The 21579-nt window shown below is 43.0% G+C and overlaps 2 protein-coding genes across 2 annotated transcripts in view; both read right to left on the reverse strand.

Moving 5' to 3' along the window:
• Positions 1-21579, reverse strand: part of LOC311071032 (uncharacterized protein) — a gene marked incomplete at its 3' end in the record, with an annotated part of 144924 nt that overhangs the window by 111751 nt on the left and 11594 nt on the right. The window lies entirely within an intron of this gene.
• On the reverse strand, positions 1837-15561 carry LOC311071312 (uncharacterized protein). Its single transcript, XM_084095669.1, has 5 exons — positions 15296-15561; positions 14949-15056; positions 14842-14880; positions 14433-14510; positions 1837-2706 (listed from the first exon to the last, which is right to left on the reverse strand). Exons 1-5 carry the CDS (start codon positions 15429-15431, stop codon positions 2612-2614), a joined length of 456 nt encoding a protein of 151 aa, XP_083951795.1. The 5' UTR covers positions 15432-15561; the 3' UTR covers positions 1837-2611.

Here is a 21579-nt window from a genome sequence, read left to right on the forward strand (position 1 = left end):
TTTCCAGCCAAGACTTAGAGAAACTTGTTCATGCTTTCATCACCAGCAGGATTACAGGATTATTGTAATGGACTCCTCACTGGCCTTCCCAAAAAGACCATAAGACAGTTGCAGCTCATACAGAACGCTGCCGCCAGGATTCTGAGCAGAACCAGAAAATATGAACATATCACACCAGTCCTCAGGTCTTTACACTGGCTCCCAGTTAAATTTAGGATTGATTTTAAAGTATTATTACTAGTATATAAATCATTCAATGGCCTAGGACCTCAATACATTGCAGATATGCTCACTGAATATAAACCCAACAGATCACTCAGATCATTAGGATCATATCAGCTAGAAATACCAAGGGTTCACTCAAAGCATGGCGAGTCCGCTTTTAGCTATTATGCCAGCCGCAGCTGGAACCAGCTTCCAGAGGAGATCAGACGTGCTCCTACAGTAGTCACATTCAAATCCAGACTCAAAACACATCTGTTTAACTATGCACTTAATGAATGAGCACTGTGCCAATGTTCGTCCGACTGTTTGTACTGTACTGTATTTTATTTTTTATTCTTCTTAACTGTTTTAATTATTCTTATTTATTGTTATTATTTTAATTTCTTTTATGTAAAGCACTTTGAATTGCCATTGTGTATGAAATGTGCTATATAAATAAACTTGCCTTGCCTTGCCTTGCCTTACAACAATTTAAGTGTAATCTTTCTTTGTAAAAACTAAAGTATACATTTTATCATACATATTTCAAAGTTAAGGATTCATTACTTGAATATAGCCTAGGCTACATTGGAATAAACACTATAACTTATCATTTGATTATTTTTGACAAAACATACTATATTTAACATATGAGCAAAAATTGGCAAACAAAAGCTTACTTGAGGTGGCAGATATTTTACAGTAAAAATGTATAATCTATCCAAAACTAATCAATGAAATGTTGTCTTTCATATGTCTGTAACATAGTAACTTTCGTTTTTATTATAAGAAATATAAATGTTAATTTGCAGTTTAATACGTTGCTTATACAAATACATTTTATTTCAACATATTTCACTCGATTTTTACTCAGTACCCTATAGCAATACAGTTTGCTAAAAGCGAAACATTCACAGACAGAAACGATTCAAATTTAAACCGTCTTTTGCCAGTTGTGGTAAACAGCGGCATCTCTGCCGTTCATTCATTCATTCATGCACAGATACGCGCCGCACTTGAGAATGAAAAAAAAACTTACTACATTATTCCATAGCCTCGGATCTGTTGCTCCTCGTACTTCTGAGGTAAATTTTCCATTATAGTATTATTCCTCACAGCGCTGCGAGACTGTGTAAACAAGTACAATGATCTGATGTGTTTTCTCGAGCTGATATGGGGGAGTTCACAGTTTGCAGGATTGCCTCAGACATTTGCGTTTGAATAGCGCGCGCTCTCCGTGGGCGGAGTCACATTACATCTGAATGAGCTCTAATGAGCTCGACTGGAATCGCACTCTTTTAATACAGATTTCACAAGCTGAGAATATTTGTTTTTTATATAAATTACTTCATTTAAAAGAAGAGAATTCAAGGTTCATGCCTGTGTGTCTGTATGTCTGTTTGACTGAGTATTCGCTGAGTTATGGTTCATTTTCGGACGCGTTTCAGAATTGACTACACTGACAGAGAGAAAGCAGAACTCGCATCATGTTTATTGTTCTTTATTTGGCGAAAAGCACAACATTTTGTTTTTATTGTGAGTATACACAAAAATAATACACACTTAACAGGATCGATTGATGTATAACACAAGCATATAAAATAAAAAGTATTTTTTTTTTTTTTTTTTTTCACTTATAAGGAAAAAAACGAGACTATCGCGCCGGCGCGATAGCCGACCTCAGGGGGTTAAAATGACATATTTATTAGGCCTAATAAGGACATGTGTAGTCATGTATAGAATATGCCTTTGTCCACATAAAATGTATATAGCCTATCATGCCTTTATCATACTTCTACGTTCGAAAAGCTGAAGCAAAAAGTAGCAGCCCCCAATACAGGACATTCTAACGCTTAACGTGAAAAACTATTAACGTGGCTTAATAAGGTATTAAAAGATCAAATTCTGTACACACCTTATTAATAAACCATACTATGTACAGAAAAGCATATAAACCCAGAATATAAATGCAACGCATGTAATTACACACACACACACACACACGCATATTTTCTGCCTTTTTTGAAGGAAAAAATTTAATTTTTAACGGATAATTTTCGGCAGCCGAAATTTCGGTGCATCTCTAATTTTAAGACAATCATATGCTCTCACGGGACACATAAAATAATGTGGCGGGCCTTGAGTTTGACACATGGGAGTTACTACCATAACATTAACTATCATTTTCTCTTCTGATATCAGCCTCTGAAAGTGAAATATTTCAGTGAATTTATAATGGAGCTCATATGAACAACAGTAAACAGTCTCAGTAAACAGTCTCAGTAAACAGTCTCAGTAAACAGTCTGTGAACTGATATAAACACACATGTGATTGATGTGATGATTATGAGAGGCTGAACTACAATACACAACATTATTCAACATTATTCAACATTATTCATTGGGTTCACTGAGGCTTATTCATGTCACATAATAAATTATCCATAGATTGGGACCTGGGAATTCCTTTATCTTTATCTTCATCATCTTCATCTTCATCATCTTCAGGTAGACATATGAGAGATGATGTGGAACAGAACAAAAGATCCGTCAGAAACTGAATAATATCGTGTCATGAATCTGTCAATCTGTACCTTTAACTTTAATTTTATGAAGGATTAATAATTCAACATGTTTTACACTCATCATAATAAAGTTTTATATTTATATTATGTAGAGGATATGTGGGATAATTGTTCATTTCTGTGCATTGTTGTCCACTTGTGCACTTTCCACTGATATAGGACAGGAAAGAAGAGAAATGTCAATCATACAGTAAATGTCTCATAGAGAGCATGTTAGAAAGTTCAACAATAACACAATGATGAAGCACAAATCTCATGAAACATTAAAAATGTAAAAAAAAAAACTATGTTTTGACCAACGTTCTGTAAATTGTATGAAATCACATGTTCTGTAAAGCATATCAGGGTTCACCAATCTCGGTCCTGGAGGGCCGCTGTCCTGCAGAGTTTAGCTCCAACCCCAATTAAACACACCTGAACCAGCAAATCAAGGTCTCACTAGGCATACTAGAAACTTTCAAACAGATGTGTTGGAGCTGGTTGGAGCTAAACTCTGCAGGACAGCGGCCCTCCAGGACCGAGATTGGTGAACCCTGCATATGATGATAACGGCCCGATTTTGAGAAGTTGCCATAAAAACTCAGTTCAACTTTACCAGCAAACAAAGAAATTTACTAAGAATGTTTTGCTGGTGTTCCCATTAAGATATTATTTCTGAATGTTTTTAGAACTTTTTTTTTTATGTGAAGGTCAGCAAAATATTAAGAGAACGTTCCATATTAGTGTGGGGAGTGTGGTAAGCAGATATAGCCGCCACATACACCTTTAAGGTTGAAGGAGATAACCCCGCAGAGAAACGTTCTTGCAAATAATCGAGTATTGTACCAACAGGGCAGTTAAAAGGATTCAATTGCCGTTCTCCGCACCAAGCAGAGAACAGTTTCCATTTCAGTGCATACAGTCTTTCCGTGAAGGGAGCTCAGGATTGGAGTATGGTCTCCACAACCTCGGCCGAGAGACCTGATTCTATGAGCTGGGCCCCCTCAGGGGCCAGGCCCACAGTTTCCACAACTCCAGACGAGGGTGATAAATTGTGCCCCCTGCTTGGGACAGTAGGTCCCTCTTGATTGGAATCTCCATTGGAGAGCTGTCTAAAAGGGACACCAGGTCCGAGAACCAAACTCGGGCCAGCCAGTACTGGGCTACTAGTAACAGATGGGCCTCTTCCCGGCGAACCCTCTTCAGAACTGCCGGGAGCAAAAATATCGGGGGAAAAGCGTACAGGTGTAACCATCGCACCCAGCTCCTCTGGGGCTTAGAGAGAACCATATGGGACAATGAGTTGTCCCTGAGGACGCAAATAGGTCGACTTGAGCTTGACCTAAATTCTCCCAAAGGAGATTCACCACCTCGGGGTGAAGTCTCCATTCCCCCGGGCCTCAGCCCCCATACCCTGGGCCTCAGGCCCCGCACCGACAGAATATCCGCTCCCTGATTTAGATGCCCCGGAATATATACTGCCCTGAGAGATAGCCATTTCCATTGGGCCCAATGGAGGATCTGATGAGCCAGCTTGCATATGTGACGTGACCTCAGCTCCCCCTGATGGCTGATATAAGAGACCACCGATGTGCTGTCCGTGTGGACCTCTCAGGTCTGGCAGGAAGTGCTTAAGCGCTTGAAACGCCGCCATCATTTCTAGCCGATTTATGTGCCAAGAAAGTAGATGGTCCGGCTATAGACCTTTCACCGAGCGACCACTCATGATCGCCCCCGAACCTGTGAGGGAAGCATCTGTTGTTAGCGTTACGCAACAACAAGAAGCCCCCAGCACTGGGCCTTGGGCGAGGAACCAATGTTTCTTCCACATGACTAAGGCACGTAGGCATCGCCGTGTTACCTTGATCATGCAAAACAGACCACCCAACAGTCTCTGAAACTGTTTCACAGTGAGTGACTGGCCTAGTTTTACCCCATTTACAGCTGAGAGAATCGAAGTAATACTTGCAGGAGACAGTTGTGCCTGCATCGTTGTCGAATCCCATACCACACCTAGAAAAGTGGTCCTCTGAGACGGGAGGAGCACACTCTTCTTGGCGTTGAGCCTCACTCAACCCCAGCATCTTTATGTGGGACAGAACAACATCTGGATGCCGAACCGCCATCTGCTCAGACTGAGCTAAAATCAACCAATCGTCGATGTAATTCAATATGCAGATGCCCTGGAATCTCAGTAGAGCCAGAGCTGCATCCACACATTTCGTGAAAGTGCAGGGTGATAGACATAGGCCGAACGGAAGAACCCGATATTGGTTTGCTTCGCCTCCGAAAGCAAACCTCAGGAACTTCCTGTGATGAGGATGGATGGCTACATGGAAGTACACATCCTTCAAGTCTATCGTGACAAACCAGTCCTCGGACTGAATCTGTGACACAATCTGTTTGAGTGTAAGCATTTTGAACTTGAGTTTCTGAACCCAGCGGTTTAGTTGGCGCAGATCTAGAATAGGACGCAGACCCCCATTCTTTTTTGGAACAAAGTAACAGTTGTAAAACCCTGACTCCCTGCTGGGAGGAGGAACCTTTCCTGTAGCCCCCTTTCGTAGTCTGTACTTCCTGCTCCATAACCAGAGCCTGCTCGGGGTCCACCACCGTAGGGAGGACCCCTAGAAATCTGGGCAGACAGGAACCAAACTGAATTCTGTAACCCCCTTCTATTGTATGCAGGTCCCACTGAGATATATTTAGCGAACTTTCTTGAAACTTTTGGACCATAGAATCAACATATTGTCTATATGTGACCAGGGATTGCTCATCTGTTATGCAAGCCACCAAAGCCACGTCATCAGCATATTTCTGAAGGGACATACCATTAATATCATGCTTAATTCCATTCGTATATACAGAAAATAAATTAGCCGATAACACGCAGCCCTGAGGAACCCCCGTATTTACAATAATACTATTAGATTTAAAACCATACATTCTGACATGTTGGGGTCTATCTTTAAAAAAGTCCTTAATCCATAGAACAAGAGTTGAGTTAACTTGTAGTCTCTGCAGGCAATTCAGTAATAGACAAATGTTCACTGTGATGAAAGCAGATGTAAAATCCATAAATAAAATCCTAACAAATGAGTTCGGAAGGTCCAGGTGTCCAGTCACTTTATCCAAGAGAGTTAAGCTGGCATCCTCAACTCCCTGTTTTGGCTTATAGGCAAACTGGAGCGGGTCCAGACACTCAGCTACCTTGGTGGTAAGCTCCCCCGCCACCACCTTCTCCATGCACTTGCAAAGAATCGAAGTGAGTGCCACAGGTCTAAAATTTGTCATCTCCTTGACATGTTTTTTTTTAGGAAGAGGAATAATAGTTGTCTCCTTCCATGCTCTAGGTACATACCCTGTGTTCAGTGACAGTTGGCAGAACTGAGTCAACATACCACCTAGTTGGGCTGAGTACTCTTTCAACATGCGGCCCTCAAGTCCGTCTGGACCAGGAGCTTTCCTTGGTTGTAATTTGGAAAGGATGGAAACAACCCTTTGCTCATCCACACTGATTGGTGTAGAGGCACTACTGATATCAAACTGGTCCCAGTCATTCCCAGGATTAGTCAAATTAAACCTGCCATAAAAAGTGTTTAGCTGCTCTACAAAGGAAGCAGGGTCTGGACTATGAACTTGAGTTGAAGCTTTAATTTTTCCCATCATCGTATTTAGATTCTGCTATGCTACTTTTGTATTTCCTCCAATAAACCTCTCCTCCATCTTGTCTTTAAAGCGAAGCTTGGCCAACCTAGTTTTATCTCTCAGTTCCTTTTTCAATTCATTAAAACAATTGCCAGCACGGAAGGACCTATATGAGCAAATGGAATCAATAATCATGTCCAGGTCTCTCCCGCTGCTCTGAAAGAACATCCCCCAATCAGTAAGTTCAAAACATCCCCTCAGGGTTTCCACAGAATCATTGTTCCAGACCGGGGGCCCGTTCTTCGTACGTTGCTTATTACATTCGAGATCAAATGACACATCCAAGATGATATCATCGTGCGAATCATGATCTGGCTAACTCGGTTCTTCGAACACACTTGCCGGATATGATTAGTATCGCTGGATTGAGTTATCTGAGATAATTGCGCGTTCATGCGTTGGTTAAAAGGGGATATGTATCGATAGTAGAAACATTGATCAGCAACGCTGCTATTGGCTGCTCAGCGTGGCCAAAGAGCGCGCTCAGTTTTTCTCCTCCGCAGAGCAAGAACTAATAGTCGAAGTTTATTCGGAATTTTAATGTTTAATCAAAACGCCAGGGAACACCTCAAAGTCTGCAAAAGCCAGGAGAGAGGGCTGGCAAAAAGTAGCAGACAATTTAAATCTGTTAGAAGTGGCCATGTTAGATGTTTTTATCACTTATTAGCCTATATTTTTGTATTTTAATAATTGTATAATTACTTTGTTCACTGTAATGTCAGTCACCACACTAGAACATGGGAACAAATAAAAGTGAAGTACAAAAATATTCTACATAATGGTAATTTTTAGTTATATTATAGTCTCTTTTATAAAAGGCACTGTTAAATAAATGGTGTTCTGTTTATAAAAGCAACCAAGAAAAAGGCTGAGAAAAAAATAGAAAAGATCTTAGTAGCCTACACTGTAAAATCATTTTTGCTGCGTTAAATTAAGGCTGTATAGTCATTTAAACTGTTATCTTGAGTAATGATGAATTGCTTTGACTTGTGAAAGTGAAAACTGATAAACTTATGTTAATGTAAAAATATTTTGCCATGAGTTATTGATCACATTTTCCCCAGTGTAGTTCACTGTAATGAAATTGTGTTTTCCTCTTTTGTGCACTTTTACATAATACACCAACACTTGTATCTGTTCCCAAGAAAGTGGTGGCTGAAATATGTGCAGTAAGTGGACATTTTCTATATAACTTTCCAAAGGAAAGAAAGTATAAGACTTTGTAATGTCCATTTGTTTCCATTGCACTGGACAGTGAATAAACCCTCTCAGATAACTGTCATATGGAGGAACTAGCCTACCTGCAAGTGCATAAATAACTTGTATGCTTTATGGCTGCAATATAAGTTGCAGGATTCCACATCTACAGAAAGGCTTACAGAAGAGTCTGCACACACAGAGGACACATAGGCCTACAGGTGGGCAGTGTAGAGACAACTTTTCCTTTTTATTTGTTGCATGAGGCATGTGTCTAATATCTCTTGTTGCAGGCACTTGACCACTGGCTTTTCTTTACAAAGAACAATTGAAATAAAACTCAAGGAACTAAGCATATTTGTCTTTTATTAAACATTTAATTAATTTTTTTTTTTTTTGGCAATGTTGTGTAATATGGCACATGCAACAATGTCCCAGGCCCTGTCAGGTGTGCAACCCTCAGACTTTTCAGACACTGAAATCTTCCCTTTAGTTAGCCAAAGTTCATTTCATTGTGTGCCCTTGTCCTGGCTAGAGCTGCACTGTAACTGGTTTGGGTCAGGGAATGGGGTCATAAAACACCTGTCTGCAGGAACATGTCATAATCACCTATGAAAAAATGCAGTTCTGTTAGGATCAGCATAAGTGTATGTAATACAGTGAACTTGATATTTAATTGTGGAACTTTTCTTACCACTTTCAAATAATGTGCATAAATGTGAATCTCTGAAAATTCTTAAGTCATGCACAGATCCTGGCCATTTTGCTTTCACATTTGTGATATGGAAGATTTTAGTCAACTGCCTTTTTTTTTTTTTGATATAATATTACTAATCTGGGATATTAAGAATCACAATAGTAACTGGGCAGCACATTTACATTGTGAACCCCCTTTCTGTTCACATAATCCCCTTCATTGAGGCCTTGATGGCAGTCTATGGTAGCCTATAGTCTATGGTACCAATCACGTTAGTGAAGCCTGAGTGACATATCTGTAATCGGCATTGGTGATGATTGTATGATCTTCATAAAAAATTATGATAGCCTAAACAAATAAAATAAAACTGTCTTTTAAACATAAAAGCGACAAAAAACGACAATCTCACGAATCACGAGAAAAAATATATATCTCAGAAAGTGCACTATCGCGCTGCGCTGGACTTCCCGTATCAGCTCCGCTTATGAAGCCGGGATCGGATCTAATCCTGTTAACATGAAATAAGCTGCTCCCGAGCAGGTTTAAGTTTGCGCACATGTTGCTATGACAGCAAGTCCAGGATGAGCGTCGAAGAACCAAACAATCCAAGATCATGCCAAATCGCCAACAATCAAATCCAGCTAAGTGAGTTAGCGACGTACGAAGAACGGACCCCTGAATAGTTTTTGTTAGGATCTTGTGTGTTTTCAACCTTTGTCTGTATTTTGGCAACAACAGTACTACATTATGGTCTGAGAAACCACGGGGAGGGAGGGATTTAGAGACATAAGCACCAGGTATCTTACCAAAACAAAAGTCCAACATTCTTTCCAGACGAGTTGGGGAGGTAACATATTGTTCTAACTGTGGAAGCAATGATCCAACATCGCAGCTTTTAAAATCTCCCAGCAAAAAGATAGGTTGATCAGCTACTCTGGATACAGCATTATTATAACTGTCTGCAATATGTTCAGCTGCAAGAGCATTATCAGGGCCAGGAACATATTTTATTCCGCAATCACCGCGCATTTGACAAGACAACGGCAGGTAATGAAAGCCTACTTCCCCGTCTTCTCACCCTGTTCCTGATTCCTCCTCTTGATCCCCTTATCCGACGGATTCTTTTCCTCAGCAAGTGCTTGGGGATTAAATCCAGAAGTGACGATGTTGGTATATTAGATGAAACTTGTCGCAGATCTAGAAGATCAGCCTGAGCATAAATCATGATGCCTGAGTTGATGGTTTGTGAATCTGCCGGTGAGCTCCAGCACGACCATGCAGGTTGAACGCACAAAAGGATCCACAGAAACAAAGTCCAAGCTTTCAAAATCGTATGCATCTTGATGAGCTGCACAACTTGCATAAGGTGTGCACTGAACTCTGACTTCAAACAGGAACAACAACAACAACAACAAAAAAAACAATAAAACACAAACAGCCTTTAACCGCGAGTCGCTCAAGCCGTGGAGCGCCCCACACCACCTCGGTCATAAGTGGCTTTTAATGGTTTGGTGGGTAACGCCAGGCTTTTAGTGACGATGCTACCTCAGCAGAGAGATAGCTCGCAAGCGTCTTTTCAGCCCGAGGCATCATCACATAACCTTGGTGCTTAACACCCATAACTTTGCTGTAGTTCGATGTTTGTGGATTAAACACACGAGATGATACCAGTTTCTTCCACGACCTCGACACCTCAGTGTGGAGATCAGGAAAAACGGTAAACCCCGACGAGGAGGCTTTGACCTAGAAGGTAGATACCTTTCATCTAGTAAACTTTTCTTATGTTCTTCCTGTTTCTCGGCTGGCCAATCTATATTTAATTTAGCAACAGCGCAAGTCACAACCTCCATAAGCTCCTCATAGGCTGGGGTATGAGGTGGAGAATCCTCAAAATCCCCTGCATCAATGCTGACGACATCCAGATCCTCAGAACTGGATAATCGCAGCACTGGTGCCTAGGGTTGGGAACCGAAAAGTGTGGGAACCGAGAGAGAGAGAGTGAGAGAGAGAGAGAGAGAGAGAGAGAGAGAGAGAGAGAGAGAGAGAGAGAGAGAGAGAGAGAGAGACGATCTCGATTCAAACACCCACGTGATCTTATTCCTAAATGACAAAAACTTCACACTGGAACATTCAAATCTGTTTGTGCTGTCGCTGAGAGAGCAGTTGTCAATATGAAACAGCTTTACTTTCACAATCTTTTCAAAAACACAGTATCGGTATTTCGGTGCTACAAATATCCAAATGATCACAGAAGTACTGAAATAAAAGTTTATAGTTCGAGAATAAGTAGCACAGTGCCTGAGTGACTCGCCCGCGTCATAGAAATAAACATAGAGAAGTAGCTCCGGCTACAATGTTCTTCCAAAGACGCATGGAGTTCTGTTTATTTAACTGCTAGATTCATCCAGTAATGAAGTGAAGTCTTTATGAATCAATCATTCAAATCGAAATATTATGTTTCACCTGTCTGGATCTTACATGTGTGTTCAAACATATTCTACCCTTCTGAGAGGGTATTCTCCACTGCTGGAGATACAATAAGCTATAGGAGAGGTCCCAAATTAACTTAGAGAATGCAGAAATATTTATTTTCCTTCAGAAAAATGAATTATTTTTGCAAAAATTGGTAAATAATATGTTGAATTTGTTGACATTACCAGTCTGTTAAACTCATTTGACAAGTATAAGAAATAAACACAAAAAGGATTGTGCATTTTCCCCTTACTACAATTTTTAATTTTTTTATTAGTTGTTTTAATAATTTGTATTGAATGGGAACCGGAACCGAAAACGGATTCATTTGGTGGAACCGGAATCGGAATCGGAACCGGAACCGGAATCGGAATCGGAATCAGCGTTTTCTTGAGACACGAACAGGTCTACTTCCACTCTGCCCAATTTCTTCCACAGCAGTTGGACTGTCTGTGGGTGTAGAGACCATTCGCCTGCCGGAACATTGTTCCTGGACAGTCTGTCTGGTCCTATGTTTAGGATCCCTGGCACGTGCGCTGCTCTCAGCGAGCGCAGGTTGCGCTGAGCCCATACCAGGAGGCGTTCTGCTAGCCTGTGCAGGTTCCGGGACCTGAGGCCGCCCTGGCGATTTATGTAGGACACCACAGACATGTTGTCCGAGCGGACCAGGACGTGGCGTCCTTTTATTTGGGGACAAAAACGCGCCAGTGCGTTGTCTACTGCCAGCATTTCGAGGCAGTTTATGTGCAGAAGCTTCTCCCGTTCTGACCACTGGCCGAAGAACGGTCTGCCCTCGAGCAGTGCTCCCCATCCTGAGGTGGATGCGTCCATAGACACCTACCTCACTCTCGAGGAAGTCCCCAGGCTTACACCTGATTAGTACCAGTCGTTTGCTTTCCAAGGTTTCAGAGCTGCGATGCACTTCTGATTGACCTTGAGACGAAGCAGACCGGATGTCCACGCTCGGCGTGGGACTCGCGCTTTCAGCCAGAACTGCAGTGGGCGCATGCGGAGCAGGCCCAGCTGGAGCACTGATGATGCTGAGGCCATGAGACCTAGCATCTTCTGAAATTTCTTGAGCGGGACAGATGCGTCGCAGCGGAAAGAGTTCGCTGCGCGCTGAATGTCTACCGCGCGCTGTGGTGATAGTCGTGCTATCATGGACAGCCAGTCCAGCTCTGTGCCCAGGAAAGATATCATCTGACTGGGGGACAGAGAGCTCTTCGCCCAATTGACTCTGAGACCCAAATTCTCGAGGTGATTGAGTAAAATGGTCGTGTGCTTTGTGAGCTCTGAGCGAGATTGGGCTAGAATGCCCCGCATTCTGAGGGGTGCGAGTGCTGCATCCATGCACATCGTAAATGTACGGGGTGCTAGGGATAAACCGAACGGCAGGACTGTGTACTGATATGCCTGACCCTCAAAGGCGAATCTCAAAAATCGCCTGTGACGTGACGCTATCTGTATTTGAAAATACGCGTCTTTCAGATCTATTGACACAAACCAATCTCCTCGGCGAATCTGCGCGAGGATTTTTGTGGTTGTGAGCATCCTGAACTGTCGCTTCACAAGCACTCTGTTCAGTTGCCTTAGATCTAGTATGGGTCTGAGACCCCCGTCTTTTTCCGGTACCAGGAAGTATCTGCTGTATAGCCCTCCTTCGCTCTGAACTTGAGAGAGAGGCTCTATGGCCCCTTTGCTCAATAGTTTCGCAACTTCAGCTCGAAGTAAATGTTCTACTTCAGTTTTCACCGTGGTCTCGGCGCTCGCCGTATAGCGGCGAGGGCGTCGGCGAAACTGCAGCGAATAGCCTCTTTTTATAATGTCTAGCACCCACTTCGAAACCCCAGGCAGCCTTGCCCATGCATCCGCATGAATAGCTCGCTCAGCGACGGAGAGGCTTCGGTGTGCTGTAACATAAGCGTCGCGCTCGTGACATTTGAGGCAGGGGGCGCACTGATAACAGCGGGCAGATTGCCCGCGCTTGACTCCTCTGCGGCGGTCAACCGAGAGGGGAGGGCTGGGTGAGTCCCGTAGGAACTGTCATGTCTGTGTGTGGATGTGGGCGCGGGATAGCGGGCACATTTACCACACCGAAAAGCATTGTTCGCTTGAGTGAAGCGAATGCACGTTGGTTTCATTTTTTACAGAAACCTTGAGACATGCATAACGTAGTGTTTGTGGGCACTGGGTAGTTTATTAGCCTGCGACGCTTTCTGCACCTCGGCGAATCTCTCCGCAAAATCCTTCACGGAGGATCCGAAGAGGCCAGCGGGAGAAAGCGGAGCGTCGAGGAACGCGGTGCGCTCGGACTCGGCCATCTCTGAGAGCGTTAGCCACAGGTGCCTCTCAGTTACAGTGAGAGAGGCCATACTCCGTCCAATGGCCTGTGCTGCAGACTTAGTCGCATGGAGAGCGAGGTCCGTGGCGCTTCTTACGTCCGGCACGCAGATCGCATCAGGTCCTTTCTCATCCAACTTTCAGAGGAGATCGGGCTGGAAGATCTGCAACGTGGCCATGGTGTGCAGTGCTGACGCAACTTGCCCGGCGGCGGAGAAAGCGCGGCGGAGCAGGCTTGACATCGTGCGGCAAGCTTTAGAGGGTAGGGCCAGCTTAGCACGCCATCCAGCGGAGGGCGGGCATAAGTGGGCCGCTATCGCCTCTTCGACCGGCGGCAGCGAATGGTATCCCCTGTTCTTGGCATCGTCAACTGCAGAGAATGCCAAAGAAACAGATGGACGCACTCTAGCTGAATGGGGGGCGTTCCAGGACTTAGCGACTTCTTCGTGTAGCTCAGGAAGAAAAGGCGCTGGTTTGGACGCAGGCGAAGCGCGCATCCCCGGGCAAAAGCCATCCAGCCGGTTGTGAGCGGGCTGCTCGGGCGAAGACCACCTGGGAGAAGGTTCCGGGACCCGCTGGGCACGGCGCTTTTTACGGCGCGATACCGCGGCGGGCGGGGGAGCAGTCTCGCCGAAAAATGCCAGGCGAGTCCTCAGAGTCGCCAAGGGCAATAGCTCGCAATGAGGGCAGCCGCCGTCAGCGAGCGCGAGAGCTGCATGTTCCTCACCCAGGCAGGAAACGCAGATCACGTGGCGGTCCCCGTCGCAGGAAGGCAAGGAAGGCGGCGCGGCCAGCGACTTCAGTGACTCGTCCCGCTGAAGGTGCTTTTTCAGACGGCGCGGCTTCTCTCCGGATCCAGCGATGCGTGTGCTTCGCTTGAAGGATGAAAAATCAGATAATAGCTGCCTGCGAGTGGTATTTATAGGCCTAGGCCACGCCCGTTTCGGCGGGATGTGATGCAGCGGGCGCGAAGCGCCCTCATTGGGTCTGACGTCACGCCAGGCCTCGCTCGGTAGGCTTGCTGCAGTTGCCGCAGAGCAGCCAGAGCTGCCTCGCCTGTGTCTGTATGCTGCCGCAACGCGTTTTGCATTATTGAAAAATTAAGGATAATTTTTGGCTTCAATATCTCGCAGAAAAAGGATTTTCCCCTAGCGTAAGATACCTTACGCAGTACGAGAGACCTCTCGTAAGAGAACCACTGATGGAGAAAACAAGCATTTGTGGACTTTAGACTCAGAAGAGAAACTGACCTTCTGACACAGGCCATTCAATAGAGTCCCTTGTGGACGCCCCGGGAGCACAAGGCTTCTCTTGTGGCGGTGAGAAGCCTGAAATGAAAAAGCCAGTTACATTAATATTATAAATAAATGCTTTGATAATTTCAAATACTTGTGTAATACATACGTCCAAAGCAACTGCACTTTTTAGTAATTTTATCCTCATGTTTGACTGTGAAGAAACAGCAAACAAAATAATCAAAAGTATTTTACACTCATCATAATAAAGTTTCAAGTTATATTGCCATAAAATGAAGCATAAAACTGATATGTCAACAAAAAAAGGTCTGATGTGTGTAAACGCTGTAAACATGGAATTATAAATGTTTGTAATACAAATCCACTGATAGAGAAAACAAGCATATGTGGAATTTTGACTCACGACCAGGAGAAGAGTCACCCTGGGGTCTCACTCTAGGGACTGAAATGAAAAGGTCAGTCAGTTTAAGACTATAAATAATGTCAAATACTAGTGTAAATAATGCATACTTCTACGGTGCACTGCGATAATATGATCCTCATGTTTAATGCCGTAGAAACCCAGTGTGTGATCATCCTCCAGTATGTGGTAGCGGTAGCGAAGAATAGTGTCTTCAACTGTGAAGAAACATGAGGAACAGAGAACACACACACACACACACACACACACACACAATATCAGAGAGCAATGTTTTCCTTATTTATTTGTGCTTTCTGAATTATGTTATTTATTTGCAAATTTCTCAATATCAGGCTTCCCAATTTATAACAGTCTATACAGATTTTCTGTGTTAACATCTCAATCTACTTCACATATGTCAGCTAATGTACACAGAAGACTGAAGTGTTGGACTTACGTTGGTCTTCAGGAATGAGTTTTCTCTTTAACTCCTGCACTGTGGTGTTCCTGAACTCCTCTTCTGAATTCGCCACAGAAACTGCTATTCTCTTGCGTCTGTGTCTCATATCTATAAAGTAGATCTGGAAACTCATGTTGAATGTGCTCGAACTTTAACTATATTCCCTCAGGATCTAGTAGTAACTGCACTGATGCTCACAGTGATGATAGTTTCACTTTCTCTGTTTAAACTCACCGGTGTGTGTGTGTGTGTGTGTGTGTGTGTGTGTGTGTGTGTGTGTCCAAACCCTCTTGTCTTTGAAGTGCTTTATTCTTATACAGACATCAGAGTTTTCTGCTGTGAAAGGAAACGTTGCCTCAACCGCTTCTAAGAAAAGGTCAGGATGTCGATGTGACGTCTTCAGCTCATACATGACACATGACACACAGTAATTTTCCACTAATCTATTGTCTGTTGTCATGCAAGCACATTACATGAAGTAAAATGAATTGCCATAATGTGATGCCCAGTAAATTGTTATCACATTTGTGGTAGTTTTTTGTAATTTTATAAAGAAATGTTTTTGAACTTTGTTCAGGGGTAATTAACCTGTTTCTACCATTTATTTGCGCTAATATATTTTAGAAATCAGGAGTAATTCTGGAGTTCGTCAGTAGGGGGCAGTGTGGCGCATATTGTGCTCCCGGGGCGTTACGTCAGTTTGTCCCGCTTTGCGGTCTTTCTCTTTCTGCTGAGCGAGATGAGAAACGGACGCAGACTTTGCCATGTCTCATTTATTTCTCCTGTTTCAGAGCGAGAGCATATAAGCCGTTTACATGATACCAGCCGGTAGCCTACCTGTAACAATAACACCTTCAAAACACTTGGTTCAGAATGTCTGTGTCAGAAATGAGACCACTTTATATTAAAGGTATAAATTGAAGAACAGTTCACAAACATGTGTTAGCCAAACATTACTAGTCAACCGAGAAGAAAATATGTGCTTTAAGAAATTAGTGAAGATGAGGCAAAGAACATAAGATTTATCCTATATCCAAAGGTGCCATTGAAGACTTTAAAATGTAATTTATCTGTGCAACCACTTTTTACATGACAAGATTTACCAGGGAAAACGAATCATGCGAGTTCTGTGAGAAAGACATTGAAACAGTTGAACAGAGATCTCCTTGTTAAAGCAGAACTTGGTAACTTTTTTAACTTAATAAAACTGTCTAGAAATCATTTGGATGGTTAAACAACCTGTTCTGGTGATATTGGTGACTTTCCCCGCTCCCCCCAGCGTTCCCAGGCAGAAAACCAACCTTGCAACTTGGGGACCACCGTCCCGGCAAGATAGAAATGGGAAGTCTCGTGAGAAGCAAGAACGAGAACTAGAACGAGCGCAAAGACGAATTGCTTTACGGCAATTCGACATAAACACACACGCATGTATGATGTAGGCAAGGCAAGGCAAGTTTATTTATATAGCACATTTCATACACAATGGCAATTCAAAGTGCTTTACATAAAAGAAATTCAAATAATAAAAAGAAATAAGAATAATTAAAACAGTTAAGAAAAATAAAAAAATAAAATACAGTACAGTACAAACAGTCGGACGAACATTGGCACAGTGCTCATTCAGTAAATGCATAGCTAAACAGAAGTGTTTTGAGTCTGGATTTGAATGTGACTATTGTAGGAGCACGTCTGATCTCCTCTGGAAGCTGGTTCCAGCTGCGGCTGGCATAATAGCTAAAAGCAGATTCACCATGCTTTGAGTGAACCCTTGGTATTTCTAGCTGATATGATCCTAGTGATCTGAGTGATCTGTTGGGTTTATATTCAGTGAGCATATCTGCAATGTATTGAGGTCCTAGGCCATTGAATGATTTATATACCAGCAATAATACTTTAAAATCAATCCTAAATCTAACTGGGAGCCAGTGTAAAGACCTGAGGACTGGTGTGATATGTTCATATTTTCTAGTTCTGCTCAGAATCCTGGCGGCAGCGTTCTGTATGAGCTGCAACTGTCTTATGGTCTTTTTGGGAAGGCCAGTGAGGAGTCCATTACAATAATCCACCCTGCTGGTGATGAAAGCATGAACAAGTTTCTCTAAGTCTTGTCTGGAAACAAAGCATCTAATTCTTGCAATATTTTTCAGATGATAGTATGCTGATTTAGTTATTGCTTTGACATGACTACTGAAACTAAGGTCTGACTCTAGTGTCACACCAAGATTCCTGACTTGATTTTTAGTTGTTTGACCCCTAGAGTGAAGGTATGCATTCACCTTGAGAACTTCATCTTTGTTTCCAAACGCAATGACTTCAGTTTTGTCTTTGTTTAACTGAAGAAAGTTTTGACACATCCAACTTTTGACTTCATCAATGCATTGGCACAGGGAGTCAATGGGGCTGTAATCGTTAGGCGATAGGGCTAAGTAGAGCTGTGTGTCGTCTGCATAACTGTGGTAAGAAATTTGGTTCTTTCTCATTATTTGGCTCATTGGGAGCATATACAGGTTGAACAGGAGTGGCGCAAGAATTGAGCCTTGAGGTACTCCGCATGTCATGGATGTCCACTCAGACTTACGGTCTCCTATACTCACATAATAACCTCTCCCATCTAAGTATGACCTGAACCATTTTAGGACTATCCCAGAAAGCCCCACCCAGTTTTCCAGCCTGTCAAGAAGTATTTTATGGTCGACAGTGTCAAATGCAGCACTGAGGTCGAGTAACACCAGCACTGATAGTTTGCCTGAATCAGTATTTAAGCGAATATCGTTTATTATCTTTATGAGCGCTGTCTCTGTGCTGTGGTGCGGTCGGAAACCAGACTGAAAATTGTCAAAGGATCCATTCGAGCTTAAGAATTTGTTCAGCTGATTGAAGACAACTTTTTCAATGATCTTGCCTATGAAAGGAAGATTTGAGATCGGCCTATAGTTGCTTAATATGGTCTTATCCAGATTGCTCTTTTTCAGGAGGGGTTTGACAACTGCAGTTTTCAGGGAGTATGGAAAACTCCCAGAGCGAAGTGAGACATTTACCACTTCTAGAAGATCTGCTTCTAAACTGTTTAACACACTTTTGAAAAATTATGTGGGAAGTGTGTCAAGAGCGCATGTTGATGTTTTAAGGTGCTGTACAGTTTCTTCCAAAATTTTGCCATCAATTTCTTTGAAATCAGACATAGTAACTACTTTCTCAGGTGGTTTGATCTGTCTGACCCCAGAGCAACTCAAGCATGTGCTGATCACCTTTCTGATATTACTGATTTTCTCAGAGAAGAAAGAAGCAAACTCACTGCACTTGTTCTCTGAGAGCATTTCACTGGGAATCTGGCTTGGGGGGTTTGTCAGTCTCTCTACAGTAGCAAAAAGAGTGCGTGTGTTGTTTAAATTGCTGTTTATAATATTTGAGAAGAAAGTCTGTCTAGCTTTGCCTAGTTCCATATTGAAAGCATGAAGGCTGTCTTTGTAGATGTTATAATGGACTACAAGTTTAGTCTTCCGCCACATGCGCTCTGCTTTTCTGCATTGTCTTTTCATAGTTTGCACAGCTGTTGAGTTTCTCCAAGGAGCTTTTTGTCTGCCACTCTTCTTCCTGACTTTAACAGGAGCAATATCATCAATTATACCTTTAACTTTTGAGTTAAAAGAATCAAGGAGAAAATCAACAGAGTCTGCAGATATGCTTGGTGTTAAGGATATAGCCTTCATAAATAGGACACTAGTGTTCTCATTTAAGCATCTCTTCTTGACAGACACAGATCTAGCTTCAGTGGCAGGAGAGATCAATATATCAAAGAAAATACAGAAATGATCAGACAGTGCTACATCCTTAATAACAATCGATGAAATGTTTAGACCCTTACTGATAAGTAAATCTAGAGTGTGTCCACGATTGTGTGTGGGTCCATGTATATGTTGAGTCAGATCAAAAGTTTTTAAAACACTTTTGATTTCTTTTGCCATATTGTTTTCTGCATTATCTATGTGGATGTTAAAATCTCCAGCAATGGCAAAACAGTCAAACTCTGAGGTAATTGCTGATAACAGTTCTGTAAAGTCCTCAGCAAAGGCTGGAGAGTATTTTGGAGGCCTGTAAATAATGATAAGTGAAATGCGTGGAGCACCTTTTAACACAATACCCAGATATTCGAAAGAAGGGTAATTCCCAAATGATATTTGCTTACATTGATAGATATCTTTAAAAAGAGCAGCTAGACCCCCACCTCTCTTACCAGCTCTGCAGACACTCATAAAAGTAAAGTTAGGAGGGGCTGCTTCATTGAGGACTGTTGCACTGCAGCTGTCCTCGAGCCAGATTTCATTTAGAAGCATAAAATCCAGGTTGTTTGTGGTTATTAAATCGTTGACTAGAAGTGATTTGTTTTTAAGTGAACGAATGTTTAAAAGTGCTAACTTAACAGTCTTACTTTTTGTCCCCACATCAATCTTACTTTGACGTGTAATAGGCACCAGATTAGTTAGGTTTGCTGCACGGCTATTGAAGGCCTTAGACTTTCTATCTTGTAATAGAACAGCAATAGAGAAAGATACCGGCACACTGGGTTCCCGCTTGTTCTGTAAACATTTGAGAAAGTTACTGTTATCAGAGCGGGGACCCAAAACACATCACTGAGAGCTGGTATCAGTTGTTTTTGGTTCACCTCGAGCAGATGGAGGAGGGTGTGGGCCCTGGCGTTGTGGCAGAGGCCGAAGAGCTCTCACAGGAGGGGGAGGGCGAGCTGGGCCCGCAGGCTTTGGTGCGGGTGGTAATGGTGCCTGTCGTTTTTTGGTTGGTATCTGGGGGCTTGCAGCAAAAGAGTGGGATAGTCTGGTTCCAGCATACACCAGTTCTTCCATTTTCTGTGAGAAACACAGAAGAGGCGAGGCTGGAGAGAGGGATAGTGTGTCTGGTGAAAGGGGCTGTTGCTCTGGTGTTATAGGAGGTTGTGATATGCTGTCCTGGCTTCCCTGGCTGTTTTCCAGGAAGTCGTCCTTGGGTGCTGAATCTTCAAGCAGTTCTGATATGTCTCTCTGTGGGCAGGGCTCAGCTGAGATTGTGTCCGTGAGCAGAGGTTGTTGTGGCGGAGTGGTGTTATCATTGTCCTTGTGTGATATGTCAACCACATGTCCATTTTGCTGCTGAAGTGAAGTCCCGTGGTCATTCATACTGTGTCCAGGTGTGTGTGTGCCGTTCAGATTGAGTGGATTGGCACATACTGCAGAAGGATGATTGAGGGAGAAGTAGATATTGTCCTTTAACACTCTTGAACCAAATTTGTTTGGGTGATGGCCATCCCGATGAAACAGTTGTCTCTGACTCCAGAAAAGATTGAAATTGTCAATGAAGTTTACTCCTTTTATATTGCAGGTTTTTTGCAGCCATGTGTTTAGCCCAAGCAACCGTGAAAACCTGTTTGTTCCTCTTGCTGGGAGAGGTCCACTGATGAATGTTTGAACTTTCAGTCTTTCAAGTGTTTCAAAAAGTTCATTGAAATCCTTCTTAAGGAGTTCTGACTGCTCTTTATGAATATCATTCTTCCCCACATGAATGATGAGTCTATTTGCAGTCTTATGTTTCATCAGAATGTTTTGAAGTTCCCTGTTTACATCAGAAGTTGTTGCTTGTGGAAGGCAGCATGTAGTTGTATCCCTGCCGCTAATGTTTCTAATTATGGAGTCCCCCACTATCAGAGTCCTGGGCTCGGCTGGTAATGTTTTACCAGATTACCCACCTCGGTAGACATAGCTCCACACGATACAGTTGGCTTGCTCCGATCATAACAAACGCACATGAGCAGCGGTAGAGAGGGGGAGGAGGCCGCCGCAAGTGAGTTTTTTACGACTGTGTTGTGAAATATACGCCCCCCCACAGCTGTAAGGGGAGCTCGTGGGGAAAACATGCGACAACAAAAGGGAAAATCAGCGAAGAAGTGACTAGAGTTCGCTTGTAACGGTCACCAGCTGGAGTGCCCTTGAGAGCCACCAGAGGGCACTCCACATAAGACTATTATCACTCACAAACTACATTTCCCATAACTCACTGCCCGGACTCATCATCACTTATCACTGATCACATTCACCTGTACCTCATTCACTGATTGCATTCACCTGTGTCTCATCATCCTGTTAGTCTCAGTGTATTTATACCATGTTCATTCAGGGCGCTTTCACACTGGCAGTTTAGTGCGGACCGGGGCACGGTTCGCATGAAAAATCGCTAATGTGAACGCTGTCATCGGACCCGGGTGCGCACTAGAGTACCGAACCCGAGACTACCTG

The sequence above is a fragment of the Abramis brama genome (assembly GCF_963993115.1).
Source record: "Abramis brama genome assembly, chromosome: 20".
Classification (NCBI taxonomy): Eukaryota; Metazoa; Chordata; class Actinopteri; order Cypriniformes; family Leuciscidae; genus Abramis; species Abramis brama.

Coding starts and splice junctions, on each gene's coding strand:
- LOC311071312 (XM_084095669.1), bottom strand. CDS start 15,431: ATGAGTTTCCAGATCTACTTTATAGATATGAGACACAGACGCAAGAGA. Junction 14,881..14,948: donor TATCGCAGTGCACCGTAGAA/GTATGCATTATT, acceptor TTTTCATTTCAG/TCCCTAGAGTGAGACCCCAG. Junction 14,511..14,841: donor GGGTGACTCTTCTCCTGGTC/GTGAGTCAAAAT, acceptor TTTTCATTTCAG/GCTTCTCACCGCCACAAGAG.